The 22,634-nt window shown below is 61.3% G+C and overlaps 1 protein-coding gene across 1 annotated transcript in view; it reads left to right on the forward strand.

The window, feature by feature from the left end:
• Positions 1-5,135: 5,135 nt before the first annotated feature.
• The window catches only part of BCORL1 (BCL6 corepressor like 1), a 30,216-nt gene continuing 12,717 nt past the window's right edge, over positions 5,136-22,634 (forward strand). The window contains exons 1-7 of the mRNA XM_052813515.1: positions 5,136-5,286; positions 13,045-13,183; positions 16,117-16,207; positions 16,481-19,060; positions 19,374-19,539; positions 19,785-19,865; positions 20,023-20,448. Coding sequence (XP_052669475.1) covers positions 13,098-13,183; positions 16,117-16,207; positions 16,481-19,060; positions 19,374-19,539; positions 19,785-19,865; positions 20,023-20,448 — 3,430 coding nt within the window. The 5' untranslated portion in view covers positions 5,136-5,286; positions 13,045-13,097. The remainder of the gene's footprint in view (positions 5,287-13,044; positions 13,184-16,116; positions 16,208-16,480; positions 19,061-19,373; positions 19,540-19,784; positions 19,866-20,022; positions 20,449-22,634) is intronic.

Here is a 22,634-nt window from a genome sequence, read left to right on the forward strand (position 1 = left end):
CGCTGGGCTCCTTGCCTGTTTTCTGGGGCTCCCCAAGCGCCCCAAGCTCTGCTCATCCACTGCATCCTTCTCCCCTCCATCACTTTGCCCTGCCTGTTCTTGCCCAAGCTGCCAGCTCTTCCCTCGGCTCCCAGGCACAGCAGGGTTCTCCCCGCCTTATTCCTGTGATCCCAAATTCTCACCCATCGGCGGTGTCGTCCCAGCCCAGGGCTTCTCCTGGGGATGCTGCAGAGGAGGGCAGCAGAGGCAGCGTGTTGACTGCTGACTCCCGGCTGCACCGCTCACCGGAGGCGATGCCTCATTTCTCCACGCTTCTCCAGCCAGCACGGAGGCCAGTCCCAAAAATGCCCTCTGGAGCATGTGGGGAAGAAGAGGCCAGCCCTGAGCTTCCCGTGGAAGGTCCAAGGTGAAGCAACCCAAAGCCTCAAGCCATGAAACCCCCTTCCCAACGCAGAAGCAGCATTGTGTCGGCCCCAGTGGCTGGGTTCAAAATGTCAACCTCCGAGCTCGTAATGAAGAGATTCAGTTTCTCATGCAGGAGGTGGGACGCCATCACACGTCCCTCCTTAGAACCTGCTGCAAGCTCCTTCGGGGAGCTGGGGGAAGAGGGGCCGCACAGCACAACAGCGGGAAGCAGCCTGGCCCATCGTGTCCCCAGCAGGACTCGTGTCCTTCCTGCCCGCTCTTCTCTGTCCCCCAGGCGCGAGCAGGCAGGAGAAGGCAGCTGCTCCGACGAGGTTGTCATCTTTCAGCCGCACCTTCAAACATGCCGCGAAAGATGTCTGTCGTCGGAGTGGGGATGGCCCGTGGAAAGCGGGAAGGCAAGGTCTGTCGTTAGAGCTGACGCCTCTCATCGGTGTTACTACGCCAGTAAAACCCAGGTGAGCCGTCTGTCCACCACGGACGGAGCAGCACAGAGGCTCCTTCTTCGGAGCAGAAGGAAAAGCCCCAAGAAACCCAGAGAGAGACCCCCAGACCCTGTGGCAATGGACGCCCTGTCCGTCCTAATGGGAAACCCCCTCCCTGGCCTCGGGGCTGGTTCCTCCATCTTCCCAGCGATGCCCAAGCCCTGAAGCTGGGATGTCCAATGCAGGGCCAGCCTGGTGACAAGGCGCTTGTGGGGTGGACAGCTGGACGTGGCGTCACAGCACACGCGAGCTATCACCCCCATCGCTCTTCTCCTGGCGCCAGGAGCTACAAGCTGACCCCACCGCCACCAGCTGCCACCACCCTCGCGGGAGGAGAAGGCTCCGAGATGCCCTGCCGAACCGGAGGCGTCCGTTTGCGTCTCCTGGCCTAGCAGCCCAGCCGGAGAGGCAGAGAGTCGCTCGGGGATGGGCAGAGAGACCGAAATGGTCCCCAGACAGGTTTGAGGTCTCCCCACCTGGGGCCTGGCAGTGAGCGGAGCGTGCCGTGTGCCCGCGGCGCCACTGCGGCCAGTGCTTGGCTGGGTGCGTTAGCCAACGCGTTTCCGTTTCTGGCTTGGGGAGTAACGCGGATCCTGCCCAAAAACCAGAGGGAAGGGGCGAAATAAATAAAAAGAAGAAACAAAAAGAAGCTGGAATAACAAAAGCAGCAGCAAGGTCGACTGCAGGCCAGGTCAGAGCCGAGTGCTCGAGCTGTGATGGCTCAGGGGACCACAGCAGGCAGAGGACACGCAGCCCCTTACGTCTGGGGACCACCCTGAGCACTCGGAGAGCACTTGGGTGCCATCGGACCTGCGGAGTTTGGCAGGAGTCCTGCTGCCCGGGCAGGCAGCGCTGAGGAAACGCTGAGGCAAGGCAGCAGCCCAGGGCTGTCCGCCACTTCCCGCGCTGCCCGCGGCCGGATGGGCTCCCAGGAGATGTATCCCTGAGATGGAGGCGAGTTAAAATGAGCCTCCAGCTCCACCCGTCGCAGGCAGCCTGGCTTTTTTCTGTTGAGAAGTTACTGGTGCGTGTTCCCGATCGTATTTTTGCAGTGCGGATTGGTAGATAATTCATGTTGGCCTTTCTGCAAGTTAGTCCATGACCACCGTCCGATGAACCACGCTCCCCAATGAGGGATGCTCCTTATTCCCCAAACTTTCCAGTTTCCCCGGAACACTAACGTGAGGGCCACAGAATTTTTCAGCACCACCTTTTAAAGCCCCTGGATGCAAATTATCCCATCCTGAAGACGGTAAAGTGTGAGTGGGTTCTAATTAAACCAGGAAGGAGCAGAGTGATGTTAGAGGATGCGATGGTGGGATGCAGAGCCCTCCCGGCCGGCACCCTGCATCCCTGAGCGCAATTCCTGCAGGGATGGGGCGAGGCCAGCTGCAGGATGAGGCCATTACTCAAACCGCCTGTTTCTAATTGCACCAGGATGCAAATAAGGTAGGTCCTTATAAACCCGGGGCCGGTCGTGCGCCTGTTGCAGTCTGTGCCAGCCGGGCTTCCTAACCATCTGCCCAGCCTCCGAAACGCCTCTTTGAGCATCTTATCTGCCCACGGCCTGGCTGGAGGCAACAGGTAGGAGAAGGTATGGGTGTCACGGGGGAGAAACTCAGTAATTCCCCTCTGCAGGAAGGGTTTCCTCCCTCCCGGCCTTCCTCAGCTTCATCCTTGCTCTCCGCCTTCCCCTAGTGCTGCCAGCCCCTGGCATTTCACGCTGCTACCCTTTGCAGCGCTGCCTGCAGTTACTGAACCTCACCCCAACCTGCACGCCCTGCCCACTCAGCACCATCCTGCCCGTGGTCCTGTGCCCCAAACCACCCCCAGACCATACTCGCACCTCCAAAGGGGCAACGTGCCGTCTCCTGCCCGAGGCTGTTGCGGCCTTTCTGGCAAAAAAAAAAAACAAAAAAAAAAAGCTCGATCCCTTCCTAAGGTATTTTTTTTTTCCCCTTCCCAGGCAGAGGCAAGGTTTGGCGCTGGGGCTGCGGAGGGTGCTCCCGGCAGCAGGAGGTGATGCCAGGGTGCGGGTGCCACCCTAGATGTGCCGGCTGGGGGGGGACACCCCGGTCGCCCGTGCCCTGTGGGGTAAGCCCACCTCTGGCAGGGCCCCGGACATCACACATGCCGAGCTGAGAAGAGACTTTGCCCTCGGACAGGCCAAATCCGGGAGAGAAAACGGGCCCCGGAGCAGAGCGGCGGGGTCCCGGCCGCACGCCCGGGAGCAGCACCGCACTGCAGGGGACCCCACGGGCACGGGGAGGGGGCCCGCCCGGGCCCCCCGGCACTCACGGTGGGGCCGCGGGGCAGGAGCAGTCCGACCCCCCCCGATGCCCCAGCACCCCGCAAGCCCTGCCGCAGGCGGGGGGGGGAGCAGGGTCCCCCGTTCCCAGTGCAGCCCGCGGCCCCTCGCCCGCCGGTACCGGCCCCTAAGAGCCTGCCCCGGGGCCGCTCCCCACCGGAGCGCGGTGCTGCCGCTGTCCCCCCCCCGTCCCCGTCCGGTGACACCGCGACCCTCTCCGCCCCCCCCCCCCCCCCCCGCCCGCTCGCCCCTGGCAGGACGGGCTCTGCCTCGTCCCCCTGCGCCCCGGGACGAGCCCGGGCTGCGCCCCCCCCCCGCCCCCCGCGCCGCGGACTCGGGGGGCAGGATTCGGCCCGTCCCTCCTCCCTGCCCGTCCGGATTGTGCAGAAACGGGGAGCCCCCCGCGCCGCCGCCGCCGCCCCCGGCGGGCGGCAGCGAAAGGTCGCGGAGGCGGGCGGGTCTGCCGGTGCGCGGGGGGCGGCAGCCGCCAGGCCGGAGGCGTCGGATGGGGGGAGCGGGGGCCGGGCCGGAGGGGAGGCCGGGGCCGGGGGCGGGGGGCGAGGCCGGGCGCAGGCAGGGCTGCCCGTGTCAGGCAGCGGGGCAGAGGAGAGGGCAGCGGGGCGGTGCCTGCGCAGGGCCCGGGCAGGGCCGGGCAGCCGGGGCACGGCCCAGGGCGGCGTGGCAGGGCCGGGGACGGGCAGGGCCGGGGACGGGCGGCGGGGTGCCCGGCCGGCGGGGCCGCGCCGGGGCGCTTGCGGGGCCGCCGGTCCCCGAGGCCCGGGCGGGGGCCGGGGCCGGCGCAGCCCCGGGCCGGGCGAGGCTGTCAGTCGCCGGGGCGGTGCGGGGCGGGCCCGGCGAGGCGGTCGGGCCGGAGCAGGCCGGGGGCGCGGCCGGGCACCGCCGGGGCCGCTCCGCGCCGGGCACCGCGGAGGGCGGGGGGGGGGGGGGGGTGTGTGTGTGCGGCGGCCGCCGGGCCTGCGGGCCCCGGGTGCCGCGGGCGGGGGCCGGTGAGAAACTTCCAGCCGCCGTGCCGTGCCGCTCGGTGCCCCGCATGGCGCGGGGGAGGCGCCTCGACCCCCGCCCGGGGCCGCCCCCCGCCCCGCAGCGCTGCCCGCCCGGCGGTGCACCGGGGCCGGGAAGGGGGGGGGGGCGGCGGGTGGGGGGGAGCACCCAGCGCCATCGCCGCCGCCGGGGCGGGGGCCCCGCGCCCACCTCGGCCGGGCAGGCGGCTCCGCGCCCGCTCCGCCGTCCCGGCCCGGCTCGGCGGGTCTGCGCCCGGCGGCGGGCACCGGGGCTGCGGACGCCGCGTTCGCTGCCGGCGTTGCCCGTCCGGCGCTGCCCGCTGCCGGGCGCCCAGCCGCTGCCCGGGCGTGGAGCGAGCGCCCGCCCCCGCCGCCTCCTCCTCCTCCTCATCCTCCTCCTCCTCCTCATCCTCCTCCCCCCGGTGCGGAGCGAGCGCCGCTCCCCGGTGCGGGCGCCGGTACCCCGGCGCGGGGTCGGGCGTGTGTGTGCGCGGCGTATGTGTGTGTGTGTGCGTGGGGCTCCCCCCGCGCCGTGCCGTGCCGTGCCGCGCCGTGCCGCCCGGAGGTGCCGTCCGCGGAGCGCGGAGCGGTGCGGCCCCTCCCCGGGCGGGAGCGGCCTCCCCCCGCGCCCCCTCCCGCGGGCTGTGCCGGGCGCGGAGCCCCCTCCCCTCCCTCCCTCCCCGCCCGCCCGTTCGTTCCCTCTCCGGACTCGGCTGGCTCCGCACAGCCCCCCCCACCACCACCCCCCCCCGCGCGGGCAGGGCTGGCCGCACGGCACGCCGGGAGCCGCAGTCCTCGGGGCGGCGCGGCGGCCGGCCGGCCGGCGGCTACCGGACTACAGTTCCCGTCAGCCCCCGCGGCGGCGGCTCGCTCTCGCCCTCACACTCCGGCTGCCGCTGCCAGTGTCTCCGCCGCCGCCGAACCGCCGAACCGCCGCTCGCAGCGCCCCACTGTCCGACCCGCCGCCTACGGGCAGGGGGGCCCGTCTCGGCCCGCCGCCCCCCCCCACCCCAACCCCCCGCCGCCGCCCGCCCGGCTCGGGAAGCAGGTGCGTGCCCGCCCCCCCCCACCCCCCCAACCCACCGCCACCACCGCCACCCCCCCCCCCCTCCACTCCCTCCACTCCGCCCCGCCGCCCCGCGCCGGACGCCCGGCCCCCGCTGCCCGGGCACCCCGGGCCCGCTCGGCCCCGCAACCACCGCCGGGGAGGGGGGGGGGGGGGGTAGGCGGACGGCAGCGGGCGGCCCGACCCCCCCCCCCCCCCCCGCCCGCCCGGTTGGACGGGGTCTCCATGGAAACGGTCCCGGGACACCCCCGGGGGGGGCGGCCGGGGTGGGGGGGGGCGGACAGCGTCCTGCGGCGGGACAGCGGCGGGCACTGACAGCGCCGGGCCGGGGGGGGTGGGGGGGGGCGGGCGGGCAACGGGCTCCGCTCCCTGCCCCGCGACGGCGCGGCGTGCCGCTGCCCTGCCCGGCGCGGCGGCTCCGGCCCCGGCCCCGGCCCCGGCGGCACCTGCCGCTGCCGGGTCGGCGCGGGGGGGTCCCGGGGCGCCGCGGCGGGGCGGGGCGGCCGCCGGAGCGCAGCGCTCCCGGGGCGGCGGCCGCCAGCGGCGGGACGGCGGGGCCGGGCGCTCGCGGAGTTTGGCGGCGTGGCCCCAGCCTGCCCCGGCGGCCGCCGTGCCCCGGGGCCGGCCGCGCCGGCAGCGGCTCCGGGGTGCCGGCCGGCCGGGCGCCGGGCGATGGCGGAAGAGCCCTCCCCGGGGGCAGCGCGGCCGCCGCCGCCGCCACCTCCATGTTCGGGGCTGCCCCGGTGCGGCAGCGCGGGGGGCCCGGCCGCGGCCACCGGGGCCGCGGGACGAGCGGCGGCGGCGCCGGGCTCCGTTGGGGAGCGGCCCCCGGGGCAACTGTTGAGCCGGGGCGGGCACCGGGGCCGGCCGGGGGCGGGGGGGAGGGCCGCGGGAGCCGGCGCGGGGCAGCGCCGCGGGGCCTGGCCCCCGGCGGGGCTGCGGGGCGAAGCCCCCGGAGCGGCCGCGGGGGCCGGCGTGTCCCGGCGGGAGGGCCCTGCCGGGCCGCGGCGTGGGGCCGTGGGCCGTGCCGCGCCCCCGCGGGGCGAGGGGCCCGGGCCGAGGGGAGCGGGACGTGCGGCGGGGAGGGGGGGGGGGCTCGGGCAGGAGACACCCCCGCCTCCACCCGGCGGTCCCAGCCCCGGGACGTCAGGCTGGGTTCGGGGCCGGGGCGGTGCCGCGCCGCCGCCGCCGCCCCCCCGAGCCCGATCGCGGGTGCGGTGGGGGCGGCCGTGCCCCCCGCCCGTGCCCAGGGTGATGGTCGGGCAGCGGCAGGACCGGGCAGGAGGAGGAGGCGCTTCCTGCCGCCCTCGCCGGGGAGGAAACCAAAACTCCTTCGATGGAGTGTGTCGGTACTCGGGAGGTTTATTGCTGGCTCCTCGGTGGGCAGCATCGGTACCTTCACCTGAGCGTGGGTGAAGCCAGTTCAGAAAAGCACCGGGAAAAGGTCTTCCAGGCTAAAATAAAGAGGAAGCAAGTTTCTCCTCCTTGCAGAGCATCCGCTCTCCAGCACCCTCGTCCTTGCCGGCCGCCGCTGGAGTTAGGGGGGTATCTGCGCGAGGGAAGGGCCGGTGCATCCCGCGCCCCTTGCAGCTCGTCTGCATCTTTTTTTGCCATGCCTGCATCAGCCTCCCCTTCCCCGCCCTGCCTTTTTCGTCGCCAGCCTTTGGGTTTCGCCGGTGCCACCGCAGTGCTGGGGGCTGCCTGGTATCCGTCAAGGGCACCGGCTCCGTCGCTGTCACCTGGCTCTGGAGACGCGTTTCTGGGAGGGTTTCGGAGAGCGGGCTCTGGCGTGGTTTGGCCTTCAGAAGGAAGCCGATCTTGGGATCCCTGGGCTCTGGCGTGCCAGCTCTTCTCCTGGGGACGGGAGGCTGCGCTCCTGTTGCCACGTTTTGGACGATGCGCGCCTTCTCAGATACAAAATTTTTTAATGCTATCTGCCCTTAGTGGCTCTTTTTTTCAGTCCTTGAAAATAGGCAACAGTGGGCTTCCGTGGGGACAGCCAGGTTGTCTCGAGTGAGCGAGGGCTTGGTGACACCAGCCATCCAGCAGCTGGGACTTATTATTAAAGGACTACCGAACGTGCAGCAAACTTTTTTTTTTGAAATGGGGATGGATTTTGCCTTTTTTATTTCCAATTCATCGCGCTGAGTATCTATAATTACTTGCGGTGTTACTGTGTCTTTAAATCAGCTTAAGCAAATGCGTGTAGGCAAAGCCTGGCTCAGCTCCGCAGCAGTCGGGGCTGCTGTGTGGCCAGTGGCAAACCCAAACTGAGCTTGGGGCTGCCGCGCGGGCCACGGGCCGGACCCTGCGCCTGGCACTGGCTCCTGCATAGACAGGCAGTGGAGGTGGCCCGGCCCAGCCCTGCTAGATGTTGTTCCACACTAGCTGTTCCTGGTCAATTCTGCTACAGTTTCTGACCTCCGCCTGAGGGGTAACATAATATAAGATAAACTGTTTCCTTCTTTTCAGTTTTCTTGGTTAAATTTTTCCCTTGCTGTGGATCGTGCCCGTTGTGAGTCCTGTGAGAGGGCTGTCATGGTCTTTTACTTTAATTTTTTATTTAAATTCTTTTTTTTTTTTGCAAGCGGTTTGCTTTAAAGGGCTTTTCTGACGCCATGCTCAGAGCTGAATCCCTGCTAAGGGATCTCGGGCAACTCTTGGGATTGGCACTTGCTCTGGACCTCTGTACCTCAAATGGACGCCTGACAATCACATATAAAAACAAATATAATTTCTTGCCTGTGTTACTAATGGCAACGAAGATTGCCAAAGTGAATAAACTATTGCAAGGGAAGGAGACCGTTCCCGTCGACGCAGGCCGTTTCCTTCTGGCCCGTCTGAGCCCCGCTGAACGAGCCGCAGGGGCACGTGCTGCCTCATGCCGCTGCTTTTGCTCCCGTCGAAGTAGCCAGGTTGCAGGCAATGCGCTCCAAGCAGCGAGTCCCGCTTGAGTTTCCAGCAGCCGACCTAGTTTTTTATTTTGTAGCCAGCCAGTGGAAAAAAAAAACCCTGCCTTCGAGGTTTTGCTGCTCTCTGGGAATCAATGTTATAAAGGTATCTCCTGTGGGTGTGTTTCCAGGGTCAAAGTGCATCCCTCCCGGCCTTCCACAGTGCCCCCTGGCCAAAGGAGCCGTACAGCACCTTGGAAAGGCGAGCGACCGCGTCCTCCCTGTCTCTTGCTGCAGAGGGACGTGTTGGGCTTTCTCATTTTCGTTACCCTAAGGCTGGGAAGTCTCCCTTTCCTTCCTCTGTGCCGTTGGCCCGCTTAACGCAGCAGCCGAGAGTGCCGCCAGTGCAAAAGGAGGCACCGCCGACGGGCAGCGTTTTACTGTGCCCGTATAAAGGCTCCGGAGCCCAGCCGAACGCATCGCTTTGTCTGTCGAGCTGCACCACGTTCCCGACGCAATCCACAGCAGGATCTCCAGAGCTGGCCCTTGGCCTCGCGAGGCTTGTGCCGCGGCCGCCGCTCGTGCAGCGGGGAAAGGTGAAGCTGCTGTTCGCCCCGGGAGAGCTTGTGCCATCGTCTGAACTCCGGCTGTGCTGCACGTCGCTGCTCGTCGGGCCTTTGCTCGACGCCGTCGCATGGTGCTCTCCTACCTGCGTTGGGGGATGAGATGCCTGCCCGGAGCCCAGGTGGAGGGAAGCCTTCTGCTGGGGGATTTTAGGAGACTGGCTGCTGGCGTTTCAGTACCCGTCATCTCGTGCTTGCCTAGGCAGGGTGCAGCTGAGACAGTGGCGATCTGTTGGCACATAGCTCACGTGCTGGTGCTGGGATCGGGGAGAGGGAAGGTAAGCGTCTTGAAATCCAAGTTGTTTTAGTACTCGGAAACGTACAGAGCAGAAAAATACGTGAAAAGCTTCTTGGGGGGTCAAGGCAGCACGGTCCTAAAGCAGAATGCGTTTGCACTGTGAAGAAGTGGCTAGCACAAGTTGTCTCTGTGAGGAACTGGGAAAAGCCCCCTTTCTGTACCTGTGGGTCTGGGTCCACCCCAGCTGCTGTCGAGGTGGATGCCTGTAGAAGATCGTGGCTCTGGTTGGCCTGATCAAAGCAGTATGAAGGTGGGTTAGACCGGGTAGCAACGCAGACGTGACATCTGTTAGGGCAAACGCCGACAGTACCAAACCTTCCAGTAAAAAAACAAACTCTTTGCTACCTGTGGCTGGAAGTTAGGTGGCAGCCCAGAGAAGTTGCTTTGTGTATTTGCCAATGGAAGTGATTGAGAAGCTGAGTGTTGAGTCGGGTCAGGGAACTGATCTGGCTGAGGAATCACTGTTATTTGCGGGGGGAGGCTGGCTTTCAGCAGGATAGCTTGCGAATCTACTTCGTAACTCCCGTACCCCTCTGCTGCATTAACGCTGGGATGAGAGTGTGAGGGGCAGTGTTGCAGCAGAAGACTTAATTAGGAAGCCTCACCTCGGGCAACTCAAGTTAGGATCCCTGAGAGCCGGGGAGCAAGCAGGATTTTAACGGGGGTCAGCATGGAGATTACTTGGGCTTAATTCTCTTCAGCTGCGTGGGAGCTGGTAGGTGAAGGCAACGGCAGCCTGTCCTGCCACCCTCAGCTCGGCCTGTGTTGAAACAACGGTTGTCTTGGCGCTGTTGGGATTTTAGTGCAAGGAGGAGGATTTGTCCAGAGATAACTATTAGAAAACATCCATTCCTGAAGAACTTCATCTCAGGACAACTTGTTTCCATCGGCTGTACAGCAGTATTTCAGAAGAGATAGTAATTTCTTGACTTAGCTACACGTGGAAGTTCCGTTGGATTAAGTCATCGCTAACCTGAGTAAAAGCATGCTTTTACTGTAAGGAAAACATCTGCTTTGCTTTTTCTGGAGCCTGGAAGAGACTGGTTTGCAGAGTAGCATCCCCTCCTTTTGCAAAACGATGAGAGGTTTTGCCTTAATGAACAAAAAAACCCCTTGCTTTTAATTCACCACGTTAGTTTCATTGAAAATCTCTCCTGAGGGCTTGTTGTTGGGGTGAACGCGTTCGGTACCTTTCTCGTTCACAATTCTTAGAGCACTTCTGTTTTGAGAGGTGAAGGAGCTTTAATATCGCACGACGAGCTTCTCCATGCAAAATGCTGTTCTTATTTCGTTCTAAACTAGTTTTCTTTGGAGTTAATTAGAATTGGCTGGGCACCTATTTAGCTAAATCAAAATAAGACTGTGGTTTCATATACACTTCCTTTGGCAGACATAGTGGATTAAGCAGATTCTGTGCCAGGCTGTGCCCTCTCTCCTTCTCGGTGAACCTGATCTAGGAGCTAGTATGGGTTAAAATCTGTCCAGCTGGCGGGGGTGGGGGGGGGGTTTAAACAGAGATCAACTCCCTGGTCAAGTTTACTGGGACACTGCACAGTTTCAGTGACATGATTGAAGGGGTGAGGGGAGAGAAGGGCTTCAACAGTTTCTTCAACATCTTCTTCTACTCGAAGACAGGCATGTGAAACCATGCCCTACTTGTGTTCTCCAAGGGGTTCCTACTAGTTTAATTACATCCATTTAAAGTCGCTTCAAGCTGCACCAGTGTAGATGAGAGATTTGCTCGGTTTCCTTGTGTCAACTCGAGTGAAAGTGTGTTCTGACCCAGGGAGGCTGCAGTTGCTCTCTCTGGTTCGGTGTTGCATCGGGAGGCTGCTTATCCTTGCATTTCTCAATAAAACTTCCTGGTCCGCCTTCTTAAGGATGCTGTTCTTTCACTGTTCGCTCTGGTTTGCGCTTGACATCATGTCTGTTGTTTTCCCTCTGTTTTATTCCTTCTCTTACTTGAAATCTTGTTTCTTTTTCTCTTCTGTTCCTTCTTCGTTCCCTGTGAAATGCCTGTCTTTGGCACATGTCCCACATCGTCCGTAGAGGATAGAGGCCAAGAATTCACGAAACAGTGTCTATCTCTGTTGCTATGTCCTCGCAGCTCTCTTCTCGTGGCCGTCGTGCCTCCTCTGTTGACCAGCTCTTACTCGAGTACTCAAAACATGCTGTTTCTCCCAGCTCCTTATACCACCCTGTTATCACTTTTCCCTTGCCAGACCTATTCTCGGGTCACGCCTGATCTGTGCTTCTTTGAGGCTTCAGCTCGTCTCCAACCCCTGTTCCACGTCGTGCAGCTGTACGCATCCCCTTCCCCCGTTGCACAGAAGGTCCCTTTTGATTTCTCCCAGAACATCTGTCCTGCCACTGTGCTCAGGGGCAGAACCTTTCTCCTCCCCTTCTTTCAGTTTAGCCTAAGATGGTGAAATCCCCGCAGATTGTTTGTTCCCCTATTTCCTTTATGTTGCATTTCTCTCCAAGCATCGAAAGACTCCTCCCCTTCCTGCTCCAAGCCACCTCTCATTCTCTTTGGGTATGACCCTGCTCTCTGTCTTAGTGTCTGCCCGGCTCCCACTTCATTATATAGTATTTCTTCCATCTTACAGTGTGTGTCTTTTAGCAGGTTTCCCCCTCTTCTCCTGGCCTCTGATTTCTGTGGTCTGTTTGCTCACTTGTGCCCTCGTACGTGCAGACGGGTCTGTCGCTTCTTTTCTGCAAACAAGCTGCGTTGCCCCGATTCTCCTACGTGCCTGGCCCTTCTTTTCTGTCTGGAGGATCCCCACTGGCATGTTTGGGCTGAGGTGAGGATACCCGGCAGCAGCTGCGTTCAGAGGAGTCATTCAGTTCCACAGCTCGATCCCTTGAGCTGCTGGCCGGTAGATCCCTGTGCAGCTCGTTTCAGCGTAAATGGATGGTGCAAGCTGCTTCTTGTCCCGTTCAGAGCTTGTGTCGCCAGGAGTTTGTCAGGGAAAAGAAAACCAGCGGAGATTTGGGATCACGTGTCACTTCCAGCTTCTTCCCACTCTCACCCGCTGCACCGAGCACGCTGCCATGGCTCTGTGCTTGCTTTACCTTCGTGTGTTTAGTATTTCTCTGAACCAAGAACCTCTTTGACAGCATCTCTGTGTTTTGCAGTCAGTCCTACTCGGTTCGACCGAGTCCACTTGTTAGGACAGTAGATCCTCTCTTCCTTCGTTGCTTTTTCCTTGATACGACTTGGGCAGCAGAGCTGCCTTAATGCTTGAACACCCAGTGCTGCATGATTGGCTGCAATGTTCTCCCTCGAAAGCTCCACCCAGCCGACGGTGCGTCTTGGATGCTCACGAATCTCTGGATTTCCTCATGTTTTCCACCCGTAACTCCACTGAATACCAGCACCTTCCTGACAGAGGGAGGGGATAATCACTCAATGGCACTGTCTGACGGCACTGCTGGCAAACCTTTGCTCCCCTCCAGGGTCCCCCAGCTGCCTCCTTGTCTGAGGCTTTCCCCCTTGAACCCACCACGTGCTGGTTTATGAAAGTCATATGAAGCCTTGGGGATGTCAGCATTTTAACAGACCATCATCTCGGGTAAAGCTCTGTCTTGAGGCTTGCTACCCGGTGCTGGAGGTTCCTCCGGAGGGAGAAGAAAAGTGGAGGAATCTTTCGAGGGACACGTATGTGTGGGAAGACACCCGTGTGAAACTCTTAGGGTAGCCAGAGGCTTTCTGGCGATAACGTTGTTTAATGTGAGGATGAGTGGACTGTGGATTCTGTCCCAAGGTGCTGCTGATTTCTTCCAGCCCTCTTCCAGACAGACATGTAGCATCTCGGGCGCTGTGCCCCGTCTGCCTGGCAGCGAAGCTGGGGATGACACTCTCTGAAGCACGGTTGAATGTGAGCATCCCGGGGAGAGTTACCAATCCTCTGTTTTTCTTTTGTAGGCAGAGTGGCCCCTCGAGCCCCAGCGGGTCCCAGTTGGTGACGAGCAGCTGTCATGATCTCTACAGCACCTCTCTATAGTGGGGTGCACAACTGGACCAGCACAGAGCGGATTCGCATGTGTGGCCTCAACGAGGAGAGGTGAGGTGCGTGGGTGGCGTGGTAGAGGAAGGAGGAAGAGAGCGGAGAAAGTGAGTTAGGGATCTGGAGAGGCTACAGGAAGGGAGCTGGTGCTGGCTCAGCCCGTTCTTACTAGGGTGTAAAACGGACTGAGATGCAAAAAAGCCACAGGGAGGGGATGGATGTGTGGTCAAACAATGGCATTCTGCAATGGTCCCCACGTCCCATGCTCCAGCGAGGAAGGCTCCCAAGCAGAGTGCGCTGGAGGTCTCTGCAGAGGAACCTTTGGCTGTGCGTAGCTGTATTGCCTCCACGGCGTTGGTGGGTGACGAGGCCAACTTGTCTGTCTGCACGTGCTATTGGCTTCACCGGACCTGTGCTATTAACTGCCAGGGGAGGGAAAGAGCTTGACCCACTGCGAGCCAAGCCACTAAGAGCAGCTTTTGGTGACCCAGGCGCGTTAGTATAGACCAAATGATTAGATGGGAGAGTTGTGACATGCCACCAAATAGGAGATTAGGGAGGATTAGTGGCTGGGAGGCAGAATCGATCAAGACAAGTTCCTGGCCTGCCCTGTGGCATTGCATCGCCTTTTTATTCCCACAGCTCTGGGGTCTTGTTTTTGAAACTGATCAGTTTGTGGCTTCCTTGAGGCTACTACGTCTGTTGAGCGCGTTTGCCGTAGCCAGAAAAGTTTTACGGGCTCAAAGGCGGCGTGTGCCTGTCATTCCTCGCTGCGGGTGTTGAGGCTTTTGGTGGCGAGTCTTCCGAGGGCCAGTCAGAAGAGCGGTGGGACAGGGAAGAGTCGAGACTCTCGCTCGGGGCAGAAACGCGGGCAGAGATCATCTTCAGCCCTCAGCAGCCGCTTGGCCCGCCGTGTGTCCCTCAGATAAGAGCCGGGGATGGCGTTGCCCTCTGCCTCCCCTAAACCACTTGGAGCTACTCCTAGTTTACAATAAACGTTTAAGTTTGGGGCGCCTGAGCCAGACGGGCAAACCGGGCTGGCTGCAGCCGAGCGCTCTCCCTTGGCTGCCGGCCCCGCGGGAGGCGGCTGTCGCACGGGGCGGCCGTGCTCTCCTCGTCCCCTACGGCTGGGGGTCGCGGGGCTCTTCCCCGCCCGCCGCGGACCGGGCCGGCCTGTGGAGGAGCCCCGGCCGGGTCCCGGGCCGGAGGCGGGGCAGGCCGCACCACCGCAGCCGGGGCTGCCCCCGGGGCCGTCCCGGCAGCTGACAGGGCCCGGGCCCGGGCCCGGGCCCGGCGGCGGCGGGGCAGGTCGGGTCCCGCCGTCCCTGCAGGTAGCCGAGGGCGGGAGGCGCCCGGGCTGCGCACCGGGCCGGGGCCGGGGCCGGGCCCGCTGTCCAGCTCCCGGCCGCTCGCCGCCGGTGCCGCGGGCAGCCAGCTGCGCTTGGGCGCCCCCTGGCGTCCCGCCGCCGCGCCGCCCGCCTGTGTGGAGCCGGAGCCGGCCCCGGCCCCGGCCCCGCTCCGCCCCGCTCCGCCCCGCCCGCCGCAGGGCTCCGCGGGGACCGGGACCCCGGCTCCGGGACCCCCGCTCCCCCCCGCCAAGACCCTCTCACCCCGGCGGGGGCGGGCCTGCCTCGGCGCACGGCTGGGCCCCGGGGCCTGCCGCCGCCGGGGACCCGAGCCCCGGCGGCTGCGCTGAGGCGGCCTGGCCGCGGCCAGCCGTTCCTTCCCCGCACCGCGCCGCAGCCCGCCGCGGCGGATCCGATCTGCCCTCGCTCCTGACAGTCCTCTTCGGCCTGCTGTGGCCGGGCTGACTTGGGAGGCCAGGCCGGAGAGGGCCCTGCTAAACCGCCGCCGAGGCGGGCGGGAGGGCGGGAGCCCCTCGCAGGGACTCGGGAGGGTCAGCGGGGGCTGCGCTGTGGTGGGGTCCCGGTGCTGGGGATACGGGAGCCCGAAGAGAAGGCTCGCTCCCGCAGCTGGTGTCCGTTACTTTGTTGTGAAAGCCTGGGAGGTAGGGGAGCAAATCCAGAAGAAATCGCGTCATCAGCAGAAACTGAACTCGAGCTCTTTTATCCTGGCACCAGCAGCCTGTCTAAATGACCCTTAGAGACCGGAGAATCGCCACCGGGTAGATGCTGCTGGGGCAGGAGCACTGAACACACGAGCGCTGCCTCCTGTCCAGTCTTCTCTAGACCGTAAGGACAGCTGTCTCCTCGGTGCACCCCGTTTCTGTGGAGTTCACAGTCCTTATCCCGAGTTCAGGCTTTCCGCTCAGGAACTGTCTTCCAAAGAGAAAGGGTCAGACGCGTGCAGGCCAGCAGGACAGTGCACATCGGGGTGGCTGCAGACACCCGCTGCTCCCGTCCAGGACAGCTTGAGCCTGAAGAGCTTTGGTGCTGGAGGGAGATCTCCACCTGCGGCTGGAGGAGAACGGCTGGGCTGGGAAGTCCTAGAGCAGGGAGGAATGGGAATGAGGAGGTGCCTGTGGAAGAAGAGACAAGCAGGATGGGGCTCAGGATAGGACTGGAAACGTGTGGTGGGGCAGAACGGGAAGTGGAGGGGACAGGAGCGGGTGTGCGGAGCTGGGCTGTGACGCAGCGCCGTCAGGGAGGGCTGGGCTGGCCCGTGGTGAGACCGGGGGGGTCAAAATGGCTGTGTGTAAGGAAGGTGCACAGAGTTGCCGGGCCATGGAGAAAGTCTTGTCAGGCCCGTAGGAGCTATAGGGTAAGCATTTATGCGTGAGGAGGTGCTGTCCAGTGGGCAGAGTTCTGGGAGGAGGAGGACTGCAGTGGGCAGCAGTGCTCCTCACTCCCTCGGCCTGCAGTGGCCGGTACCTGCCGTGTAACACGTGGTGATGAGGAGCTGGCTACCTGGAGCAGGCACGCTTCTTCAGGCTGCCAGCTGTGCTGCTGTCCCATGTGGGGACAGGGAGGGGTAGGATGCTGGGAGGGTATCTTGGGGTTTCGTAATGCTGTGTCTTGTTCCTCGGCTAGGAGAGCCCCCCTTTCTGATGAGGAGTCTAAAACAAGCAGCTCCCAGCACTTGGGGTCTCAAGAGTTTTGCGTCAGCAGCAGCCTTTCCGAGGTGAGCTCTCTGCATGTGTGTCTGGGTTCAAGAAGGCCTTTCCCTGACGGAACAGGCCAGGCAAGAGCATGTACCCTAGTGGGTCCCGCGGGCCCCTTCTCGAGAGGGGGGCACCTAGGTGCAGTAAGGGCAAAGCAACGCTCTAGTTCGGCAAGAGCTGTTTGCCACTTCTGCCTCTGTGTCCTGGGGGGGGGCCTAGAGAGAAGGTCCTGCCTGCTTCGCTAGGAGCCACTTGCACAGCTCTCAAGAACACCTTCTCCCTTCTTGTTGCAGGTGGAGCTCACAGCAGTCAGTGGTGGTGGCAGCAGTGCCCAGGGGCTGGATGCTGATGGCAAGGTGGAGGAGAAGCTTGGACCCAAACTGGAAGAGCAGCCACCTGATCCCAACCCAAACCCGGAGTGTGCAGGAAAGACTGTGAAAGATGATGCCCTGGGCCCTCTGGCAAGCCAGGGGGATGGCAGAGGGCAGGAGCCTGCAATCCCCAGAGCTGCAGAGCAGGAGAGCAGTGGTGCTGATGCTGCCTGGACACCTGCAGATCCTCACAGCGACAAGCAGGCTGATGCTCCTCCAGCCTGCTCTGTGGCTCCAGAGAGCGAGCCTGCTGAGAAGGAGAAAACCACCCCAAGCGCTGGAGCACAAGGGCCGGGCGTGCTGGCAGAAGGGACGTTGTCTGTGGTTGTCTCCAGCTGCAACACCTCTGCCTCCACTCCCGCTACTTTTACTTTGAACAGAGTGTGCTTTCCCACATCTCAGGCCCCTGCTATGCAAAAACTGCCCCTGTCCTTTCAGGCTGGGGCAGTTCTGAGCCCGAGCCAGTCGCTGGTGTACATCCCACCACCCAGCTGCGGGCAGCCACTCAGCGTGGCTACACTTCCAGCCACCTTGGGGGTCTCCTCCACGCTCACCCTCCCCGTCCTGCCTTCCTACCTACACGAGCGTTGCCTGCCGGGCATTATCGCTTCCCCAGAGTTGCGCTCCTACCCCTACACCTTCTCCGTCACCAGACCCTTGGCTTCAGACACCAAAGTGGTGTCTGTGGAGGTGAACCAGCTTAGCTGTCCTTCGCCCTCAGGCGGAAGCGGTGCCCAGGCTGCTGCCGAGGGTGCTCCCCCATCCACCGCTGGCCCTTCCCTCTCATCCAGCCAGCCTCCGCTGGCAGCATCGTGTGGGAGTGCTGCTCCCTCTTCCGGCACCGGTGTGCAAGCCAGAGCCCCAGCAGCTCCGGAGCCGCACGCACCGGGAGCTGCTGCCACTTCACTCTCTCCTCTGAAGTCCCCTCCACAGCTGGAGCGTGAGATGGTCTCCTCTCCAGAGTGCAGCGAGATGCCTCTCGATCTCTCCTCCAAGTCCAATCGTCAGAAACTGCCTCCACCCAGTCAGCGCAAAACACCTCCTATGCCCATCCTCACACCCGTGCACACCAGCGGTAAAGCACTTCTCACCACGGTCCTGTCCAAGTCCCAGCGTGCGGCCCAGACTACGGGCAGCAGCGTCACCTCGTGTCTCGGCACCACCCCTCCCTTAGTCATCTTCCCTGAGTTCCTGCGCAATGGCGAGCAGGGCTCCTGGGTGAAGAACACCACGCTCATCAGCACCATTCCAGGCACTTACGTCGGCGTCGCCAACCCGGTGCCTGCCTCGCTACTGCTCAGCAAGGACCAGGGTGTGAGCTTCAACAGGGATCCGCGCCACCTTCCCAAGCAGGAGCCTATTTCCATCATCGATCAGGGAGAGCCTCGCAGCGCTGGGGTTCCCTGTGGGAAGAAAGCCAACCAGGTCAGCACAGAAGGACAGCAGGATCCTGCCAGGAGACATCTTCATGGCAGAGTTGTTCCAGGAGCTCCTTTGTGTCAGTCCAAGGACATCTCCACCTGGAATCCCGGCCAGGGAAGTGTGTACCCACGATGCCCCGTGAATGGAAAACCTTCCAATCCTCAGCTTCTGCCTCTCGGCTGGTCTCCTTATCATCAAACTCCCCTGCTTTCAATTGGCATCTCCACAGCAGGGCAGCTACCCCCAAACCAGAACAGCTCCTGCAAGCCAGCTGGTGCAGGTGAGCTCCCAACATTCCCGAGCATCCAGCCCACGGAGTCCAGCACAGCCGCCCAGAGCCTGCCAGAGGGGCTGCCCAGGCACCCACCTCAGGAACGGGAAGCTGCCGCGAAGAGCAAGAGCTGCCGGGCCTTGCCCAAGCTCTACGAGGAGCCGGCCAATCCAGTCCCGTTGGATGCAGGTCCATCTCTTCAGACCAGTGCTTTGGATGTGAAGGGGGGGAAGGGGAAGCTGGACAACCCTCAGAAGAGTCAGGAGTGTGAGCAACCAGAGGCTGACTCCAGTAAGGAGGGCAATGTACAGACTGAGGCTCCCCAGGGGAGCTGTAGCCTCAAACAGTTGGATGCAAAGCCTAAAAACCAAGTGTTAGCAGCGTATTTGTCCCATGATCTGCCCGCGGCTGGGCAGCAGAACCTGCGAATGATTTCAGAGGTGCCCACTGTGGCCACGGAGAGTCAACGCAAGGAGCCGGGCTGTGAAGGCTCCCAGGAGCCACCCGCTGCAGAACCCCTGCAGTGCATGCGTCAGGTGGATCTGTGCAGGGTCAAGAAGGAGCGAGTGGAGTGTGACGTGTCGTTTACTTCTGTGACTTGCCTGCGAGCTGGGACTGCTCCCCAGGCCTTTGCCGAGGTCAAGCTCAAAGGAGCAGGCCAAATCAAGCAAGAGGGCAGTGTGCGCTGCAAGTCCAAGCGGCAGCAGGATGGGGACACCAGGCAGGCTCACAAGAGACTCAAGTGCCAAGCCCAGGACAGTGAGGAGTCCCCAAGCAAATCGGGGAGCCGGAGTGTGCATGGCCGGAAGGTGGGTGGGATGGGCTGGGACTGTGGGGTTATGGCGAAGGTTAGCAGGTGAGGTTGGGGGTGAGGAGGGAGCTCTCGCAGGGGAGGGCAGCTGAGCGCACAGGGCTTTCCACCCATGCTCTTTGGCGTTACCTGGCAGTGGATTAATGTACCCGTGTCTGCAGGCTATCTAGAGCAAAAACGGGTCTGGGGTGTCAAAAACACTGGAGGGCACCAGCATGGTGTGTGGGGGACAACGTTTTGTCCCTTCTCCTTTGCTACTCCAGCTCAGTCAGTCAGCAGCTCAGGCTTCAGTCTGTGTCCTCCATTCGCAGTGGCGAAAACACCATGACAATCCGCATGAACTCAGCAAACGAGAAGGCCGAACCAGCCTGGGATCAGTGAAGGATCACAACAGCCTCAGGGTAAAGCGTAAGCGCAGAAGGCCAGCAAAGACAGAGTTCCCGTCTCCAGCGCACCGCGGGGACAGCCACGAGGAAGGTACTTTTATGAATGGCAATGTGTTCTTGCAGGGTCAGTCTGCAGCTGTTCCTGTCGCCCTGATGCCCGTGGGGCCAAACCGCTGCTCCCCTGAAGCTGAACAGCTTCTGGAACTAGTGGCTTCCTTTAGCGGGTTGGGATCCAAAATAGAGCTGCAGCATGATGCTGGACTGCCTTTTGCAGGCCAGCAGATGTGCGTGCACGGATCTGTGGCATGTTTTCTCAAGGCTCAGTTTTCCCCACAGGTTACCTTGAGAAGAAGCCCAAGAACAACTTTCGGGATTTCATTCCGGTGGTGTTGAGCAGCCGGACGCGCAGTCAGTCAGGTGAGTTAGTGCCAGGGGACCCAGGTGGGAGTCCTGGGCGGACTGTGAGCGTTTCCCTGTTTAGTTAGCCTTGTGCCTGTCTTCTGTCCTGCCTTGCAGGTTTTTCTTATAGATACTCTTGGCCTTTTTGTCAGCTAGAAATCCCACTCTCTTGCAGGAAGCATTGCTGGCTCTTCTGCTGGTGTGACGGGAGAGTGTGATGTGAGTGGTCAGGAGATTTTACCGTTGCTGGAGGAGGATCAGGAAGAAGAGGAGGAGGAAGAGGAGGAGGAGACATCCTTGAAACGTCGCAAGCTGCGAAAATCCCACAGGACATCACGCTATCATAGTCGCAGGGCCAGGGACAGGTCTCTGTCTGAGAGGAGCAGCTGTTACACGAGGAGGACCCGGGAGCTGCCCTGGAGAGTGGAATCACCCAGGCAGCTGTGGGAGCCCAATGAGGAGGAGGAAGAAGATGACAGCCACATCAAAAGGAAGAAAAGGAGACGACAGAAAAGTCGGAAATACCAGACAGGGGAATATTTGACTGAGCGAGAGGAGGAGCGAGTGGGCTACCCTCACAGGAGGCGAAAATCCAAAGCAGGTACAATCTGGGAAGGGGTTTCTGGTGCCAGGCTGGGGATCGACATGGGTTTTTTTTGATTTGTTGCTTTTTTTTGTTGTGTGGGGGATTTTGGGGGGGTGTTGTAATCATGAAATGCCATTATTATTAATGGCTAGATGTCCACAGCATGGGCTGCTTCAATTGATAAGCTCTTGTTTCAAAAATATTTACAGTAAATTTCAGAGTAGGAAACAGCAGCTTATGTGGCTAATCAAATACTGATCTTACCCTCAGATTAAGACAGAGGGCGTGGGAAAATGAGAATCGGACGAGGTAGCACAGTGGAATATTTCTGGACAAGCACGGGCCCCTGGGAGTAGTGTTCAGCATTCCTGGCTAAAGTAGAGGGACACGGAGCCATCACAATTCAACTGGGCTTCTTTATGCTTTGTCTTGCTTTATTAAGGCAACTTGCAAGCTTGCACCAGGGAGCACAAGGGAGAGAGGATTAACAAAGCTAGAGTGTCTGCAAGTGATGGAGAAATCCCCCTCTCTGGTTCATATTTGCAGCTTTGCTAGGAGGGGAATGCTGTGCCACCTGCCTGTATCCTGCTCACTGCTCTACCTCTGCTCTTGTGTTTTCTCCCATAACTGCCCAGACCATGTGGTCAAAACTAAGTCTGTGATGTGTGTTTCTGTGAGGTTTAGCAGTCTCTGCGGTCCCTTCCTTCTGTCCATGTAGGGACAGTTTGAGGCCATTGGAAGTAAGGCTGGGATTCATCCAGCAGTGCACCGGTGTCTCAGTGTGTGTGCTGACAGCTGGCTGGTAGCTCATAGCTGTGTCCGAGTGTCCCACAGGTAACTTCCGTCAGGCTTGCAGAAGAGCATGTCCAAGCCACAGTGTTGGGGGAAGCACTTCTGCCAGCCCTCCATACCCTTGGGCCTTTCTCTTGGAGATGATGTAGTGGATACAGACCTGTTGCCTTCTGCCACGTCGGTGCTCAGATTGACAGTCCTCAGGAGAGGCTGAGGTGCTGCTGAGGCACTGCGAGAAGTAGTAGAGATGGCCGCTGTCCTCCCACCGGCTGATCTCCCAAGCTATGTTTCTGCTCTGGCACAGTTTTACGCTATTGCTGCAGTGTCTGGGTGCCTCTGTAAGACCAGGAATAAAGTTTCTGATGGACTTCCTGGCATCTTCACAGTTCAAGCGTGCTCTCGGACTGTCTCCTGCTGACGCCTGTTGCAAACAGAGCCTGAGAAGGAGGTTTGAGTGCAGCAGCATTTGGGAGGTTTTTCTCCAGGAGCTTTACCCCATGTCTTAAGAGTGTCTGTCTTCTGTCCAGGAGCCGGTTTCTCTCAGGGACTGCTTGCTCGGCCCTCAGATACATGAGCTTCTGTATTTTGGCTTCAGAAGTTGTGGCCTAGAGCCATTGCTAGCTTTGGAGATGAGGACCTGGGCATTACAGTGGCACTGTAAGCTGGCTGGCAGCCAGAGGAGGGATAGGGGCCAGCCCACGTGTTTGGAGAAAGCAGACCACTGTGTCCTGTACTAGCTAAAGAATCTGCGTCATCTTCGGGTATGAAATGCAGCGATCCACTGACAAACACCTGGCTCACTGGGGCCGAATCCCCTCCAGGAGAGGGGTAAACACAAGCAACCTTTGGTTGCTAATGCCACCTCATCATCAAGTGCACCTAAGAAACAACCAGGACCCCTAGGCTTCAGGGCAGGCACTTGGGTGAAGGAGGCTATATCCCTTTGATGGTGAAGGTAATGCTTGGATCCATTGGCAGTGTCTCCTCTCTCTGACTGGTACCACCTTGATTTCGGGTGGACCACTTTGATCTGGCTGTTCCTCACCTATGAGTGCATGCCCTGGAGTTTCACTGCTGCTCAGCTACGGTTGAGGTGTATGCATTGATGAGAGCACTGAGCCAGTGGTGTTCCTCTGTCTCCTTTGGATACTGAAGAGTGAAAATAGATGCAGATTCCTGCCAGAGGCATGTGTTGGACCTCCGGACTAGAGGAACCCACTGTCCACCTCTCCTCTGTGCTCAGAGGAGCGATGGAGTCGCTGTGTTTCCCTCCTGCTGGGTGTGCAGGGGCTGTTGGAGTGTGCCACTTGCAAGCACAGACCATCCTGTTTGCTACATGTTGTCTGACGTGTCAGCATTTTACCCCTTTCTCTTCACGTACCAGTCAGAGACTTGGCTCTTCCTCGCCA

Source organism: Harpia harpyja, chromosome 18, assembly GCF_026419915.1.
Source record: "Harpia harpyja isolate bHarHar1 chromosome 18, bHarHar1 primary haplotype, whole genome shotgun sequence".
NCBI classification, from domain to species: domain Eukaryota; kingdom Metazoa; phylum Chordata; class Aves; order Accipitriformes; family Accipitridae; genus Harpia; species Harpia harpyja.